Source organism: Oncorhynchus gorbuscha, linkage group LG18 (genome assembly GCF_021184085.1).
Source record: "Oncorhynchus gorbuscha isolate QuinsamMale2020 ecotype Even-year linkage group LG18, OgorEven_v1.0, whole genome shotgun sequence".
NCBI lineage: Eukaryota > Metazoa > Chordata > Actinopteri > Salmoniformes > Salmonidae > Oncorhynchus > Oncorhynchus gorbuscha.
This window is the reverse complement of record NC_060190.1, coordinates 1,747,847-1,753,534: the sequence shown is the minus strand read 5'-3', so window position 1 is coordinate 1,753,534 and position 5,688 is coordinate 1,747,847. Positions and strand designations below refer to the sequence as shown.

At 39.0% G+C, this 5,688-nt stretch overlaps 1 protein-coding gene across 1 annotated transcript; it reads left to right on the top strand.

The window, feature by feature from the left end:
* Positions 1–706: 706 nt before the first annotated feature.
* On the top strand, positions 707–4,241 carry LOC124003121 (gastrula zinc finger protein XlCGF26.1-like). The gene is made up of 2 exons (XM_046311185.1): positions 707–719; positions 1,584–4,241. The coding sequence occupies exons 1-2, from the start codon at positions 707–709 to the stop codon at positions 2,774–2,776; spliced, it is 1,206 nt and encodes a 401-aa protein (XP_046167141.1). The 3' UTR covers positions 2,777–4,241.
* The last annotated feature ends 1,447 nt before the right edge of the window (positions 4,242–5,688 follow it).

The following is a 5,688-nucleotide window of genomic DNA, read 5'->3' as shown; positions in this document are numbered from 1 at the left end:
ACAGGCCCTTGTAGAGTGGATTTAAATGACAGGCCCTTGTAGAGTGGTGGATTATAAATGACAGGCCCTTGTTGAGTGGATTTAAATGAAGAGTGGATTTAAATGACAGGCCCTTGTAGAGTGGATATAAATGACAGGCCCTTGTAGAGTGGATTTAAATGACAGGCCCTTGTAGAGTGGATTTAAATGACAGGCCCTTGTAGAGTGGATTTAAATGACAGGCCCTTGTAGAGTGGATTTAAATGACAGGCCCTTGTAGAGTGGATTTAAATGACAGGCCCTTGTAGAGTGGATTTAAATGACAGGCCCTTGTAGAGTGGATATAAATGACAGGCCCTTGTAGAGTGGATTTAAATGACAGGCCCTTGTAGAGTGGATTTAAATGACAGGCCCTTGTAGAGTGGATATAAATGACAGGCCCTTGTAGAGTGGATTTAAATGCCCTTGTATTTAAATGACAGGCCCTTGTAGTGTGGATATAAATGACAGGCCCTTGTAGAGTGGATATAAATGACAGGCCCTTGTAGAGTGGATATAAATGACAGGCCCTTGTAGAGTGGATATAAATGGCAGGCCCTTGTAGAGTGGATATAAATGACAGGCCCTTGTAGAGTGGATATAAATGACAGGCCCTTGAAGAGTGGGTTTAAATGACAGGCCCTTGTATTGTGGATATAAATGACAGGCCCTTGTAGAGTGGATATAAATGACAGGCCCTGGTAGAGTGGATTTAAATGACAGGCCCTTGTAGAGTGGATATAAATGACAGGCCCTTGTAGAGTGGATATAAATGACAGGCCCTTGTAGAGTGGATATAAATGACAGGCCCTTGTAGAGTGGATTTAAATGACAGGCCCTTGTAGAGTGGACTTAAATGACAGGCCCTTGATAGGCCCTTGTAGAGTGGATATAAATGACAGGCCCTTGATAGGCCCTTGTAGAGTGGATATAAATGACAGGCCCTTGTAGAGTGGATATAAATGACAGGCCCTTGTAGAGTGGATTTAAATGACAGGCCCTTGTAGAGTGGATTTAAATGACAGGCCCTTGTAGAGTGGATATAAATGACAGAGTGGATATAAATGACAGGCCCTTGTAGAGTGGATTTAAATGACAGGCCCTTGTAGAGTGGATATAAATGACAGGCCCTTGTAGAGTGGATATAAATGACAGGCCCTTGTAGAGTGGATTTAAATGACAGGCCCTTGTAGAGTGGATATAAATGACAGGCCCTTGTAGAGTGGATTTAAATGACAGGCCCTTGTAGAGTGGATATAAATGACAGGCCCTTGTAGAGTGGATATAAATGACAGGCCCTTGTAGAGTGGATTTAAATGACAGGCCCTTGTAGACTGGATATAAATCGTTGTAGAAGAAAGAGAATAACAACGGGGTTTTCGGGAGCTTCTCTGTGAACCCCTAATTAGTCATTCAGGGCATATCATCTTAACTGTTGATGCTTTCACTCTGGATAACAGTGTCTTCCAAACGACTAAGATGTCAAAGTAAAATGTACGTGGAGGTTTCATTTCAGGTTTAACCAAATAATCTGCTGAACTAAATACTCTGTTTGTCTTTGGCAGGAGAGAGACCAGACTCTCGCTCTGACAGCAGCAAGAGTTCCTCAGAGGAACCGGACACAGAGACGCCCAAACGAGCGAGACGACGCCACTGCTTCAACTGTGGAAAGAGTTTTACTAAGTTACAGAACCTAAAAAAGCATGAGAGGACACACACAGGAGAAGAGCCTTTCAAATGTTCCCAATGTGGAAAGATTTTTATTCAGTTAGCGAGCCTGAAAAGACATAAGAAAATACACACAGGAGAGAAGCCTTATCACTGCTCCCAGTGTGGAAAGAGTTTTAGGCTGTTAGGTAGCCTTAAGGAGCATGAGAGAATACACACGGGAGAGAAGCCTTTCCAATGCTCTCAGTGTGAAAAGCGTTTTACCCAGTTAGGGAGCCTAAAAGATCACGAGAGAATACACACAGGGGAAAAACCTTTCCAATGCTCTCAGTGTGGAAAGTGTTTTACCCAGTTAGGGAACCTAAAAGATCACGAGAAAATACACACAGGACAGAAGCCTTTCCACTGCTTCCAGTGTGGAAAGAGTTTTACCTACTTAGCACATCTGAAAAACCATGAGAAAGCACACACAGGAGAGAAGCCTCACCTCTGCTCTCAGTGTGGAAAGAGTTTTACCCAGTTAGGGGACCTGAATAGGCACGAGAGAACACACACAGGAGAAAAGCCTTTCAAATGTTCCCAGTGTGGAAAGAATTTCACCCGGTTAGGGAACCTAAAAGAGCATGAGAGGACACACACACGGGAAAAGCCCTACCCATGCTCCCTGTGTGGAAAGAGTTTTACCCAAGTAGGGTATCTGAAGAAACACGAGACAACACACACAGGAGAGAAGCCTCACCTCTGCTCCCAGTGTGGAAAAAGTTTTACCCAGTTAGGGGACCTGAATAGGCATGCGAGGACACACACAGGAGAGAAGCCTTTCAAATGTTCCCAGTGTGGAAAGAATTTTACCCGGTTAGAGAATCTAAAAGAGCATGAGAGGACACACACACTAGAAAAGCCTTTCCAATGTTCCCAGTGTGGAAAGAGTTTTACCCGATCAGGGAACCTAAAAGAGCACGAGAGGACACACACCCGGGAAAAGCCCTACCAATGCTCCCTGTGTGGAAAAAGTTTTACCCACTTTGGGTATCTGAAAAAACATGGGAGAACACACACCCAGGAGAGAAGCCTCACCTCTGCTTCCTGACTGGAAAGAGTTTAACTAAGTTAGAGGTCCTGAATAGGCATGACAGGACACACAGGAGAGAAGCCTCACCTCTGCTTCCTGACTGGAAAGAGTTTAACTAAGTTAGAGGTCCTGAATAGGCATGACAGGACACACAGGAGAGAAGCCTCACCTCTGCTTCCTGACTGGAAAGAGTTTAACTAAGTTAGGGGTCCTGAATAGGCATGACGGGACACACAGGAGAGAAGCCTCACCTCTGCTTCCTGACTGGAAAGAGTTTAACTAAGTTGGGGGTCCTGAATAGGCATGACAGGACACACAGGAGAGGATAAGACCTACCGCTGCTCCCTGTTGGGAAAGACATTTAACCGGTTAAGACATCTGAATAATCATGAAAGAATACATACACAGGAGGAGAAGACATACCACTGCTCTCAGTGTGCAAAGACATTTTCCCGATCAGGGGAAAACACACCAGATAACTTTTCTTGCCCAGAGAGAGAGTTTTAATTTGCAAGTAGACAAATAATACTGGTGACTATATAAATATTTACATTAAAAAAGTAATGAAACAGGCAGTTGATCAATAACCAAACTGAACTGACTCGAGAGAAAACACCAGAGAATTGAGGAGCTGTGTTCTGTCTGATGTTTTTGACTGAGAACTTGTGGTTTTGTTGATGTCACATGAAATCAAATTGTTTATATGGATGATTCTCTGTAAACCAGTTTTAAAACAATTTCTGTAGATAATGGAGTTACAAAACCATGATGCATCTGTAAAAACCAACTGTCATTCTGAAGACTAAGTTTAGTAGTTACAAAACCATGATGCATCTGTAAAAACCATCTGTCATTCTGAGGACTAAGTTTAGTCGTTACAAACCCATGATGCATCTGTAAAAACCATCTGTCATTCTGAGGACTAAGTTTAGTAGTTAGAAAACCAACTGTCATTCTGAGGACTAAGTTTAGTAGTTACAAAACCATGATATGCATCTGTAAAAACCAACTGTCATTCTGAGGACTAAGTTTAGTCGTTACAAAACCAACTGTCATTCTGAGGACTAAGTTTAGTAGTTACAAAACCAACTGTCATTCTGAGGACTAAGTTTAGTCGTTACAAAACCAACTGTCATTCTGAGGACTAAGTTTAGTCGTTACAGAACCAACTGTCATTCTGAGGACTAAGTTTAGTAGTTACAAAACCAACTGTCATTCTGAGGACTAAGTTTAGTAGTTACAAAACCAACTGTCATTCTGAGGACTAAGTTTAGTAGTTACAAAACCAACTGTCATTCTGAGGACTAAGTTTAGCCGTTACAAAACCAACTGTCATTCTGAGGACTAAGTTTAGTCGTTACAGAACCAACTGTCATTCTGAGGACTAAGTTTAGTAGTTACAAAACCAACTGTCATTCTGAGGACTAAGTTTAGTAGTTACAAAACCAACTGTCATTCTGAGGACTAAGTTTAGTAGTTACAAAACCAAGTTTAAGTTTAGTTACAAAACCAACTGTCATTCTGAGGACTAAGTTTAGTTGTTACAAAACCAACTGTCATTCTGAGGACTAAGTTTAGTAGTTACAAAACCAACTGTCATTCTGAGGACTAAGTTTAGGAGTTACAAAACCAACTGTCATTCTGAGGACTAAGTTTAGCTGTTACAAAACCAACTGTCATTCTGAGGACTAAGTTTAGGTGTTACAAAACCAACTGTCATTCTGAGGACTAAGTTTAGTAGTTACAAAACCATGATGCATCTGTAAAAATCAACTGTCATTCTGAGGACTAAGTTTAGGCAAAGTGTCTTATTTTCAATACATTTTATTTTCGCCTGAATCGTCTTTTCGTCTGGATTAAATTCTTGGGTCATTTTATACTGTTTTACTTTATAAAAAACTAATTTATTTAAAATAAAACCCAAAGTATGTTCCTGTAATTTGTCCATAAATCATAAAAAATGTATATTCATTGAAGATACATTATACTATAAAATGTATTATGTACAAACACAGTGTCTGTGGACATGTTGGGGAAAAAAAGTCTGATTTAATTTTAAACATGTTTATTTTCAGTGTTATTTAACTCAGACCTTTACATTACAAGAGCAATGTAATATATATATATATATATATATTAGAAATGGATTAACTAAAAAAAAAATATATATATATATATATATATATATTAGAAATGGATTAATTAAAATATAAATATATATATTAGAAATGGATTAATTAAAATATAAATATATATATTAGAAATGGATTAACTAAAATATAAATATATATATTAGAAATGGATTAGTTTAGAACTGTTTTGACAATTAGAACTTTGTGGAAATTAAAATGGTAAAATGCATAATATCTGATAAAAACATTTTTTAAATCATTATAATTATGAAATAGATAAGTACACATCCTAATCTCAGCGATCCAAGAGGACATTTCATGACAAATGACACTTGAGGAATGTTGTGGTAAAATATAACCTTATTCTAAGATAGAGACTTTGCTACTGTGGTGTTTTCATCTCGAGATATGATCACTTCCTAAATCAGATTTTTTAAAAGGGCAAATAGGTATTTGGTTTAGATTATGAGTGTTGATTATGTAAATACAAGTATAAAACCTCTTGTTTTTCATTGTATGATTTTGGATATTGCTGAATGTAAATGATTATATAATCTAAAGGAGGTACAGTGTATTCAGGAAGTACTCAGGAAATACTCAGAGAATTTGGCAGTACATAATAATAATAATAATATATGCCATTTAGCAGACGCTTTTATCCAAAGCGACTTACAGTCATGTGTGCATACATTCTACGTATGGGTGGTCCCGGGGATTGAACCCACTACCCTGGCGTTACAAGCGCCATGTTCTACCAACTGAGCTACATCCAACCAGCCTCACACCAGTAGACCACGT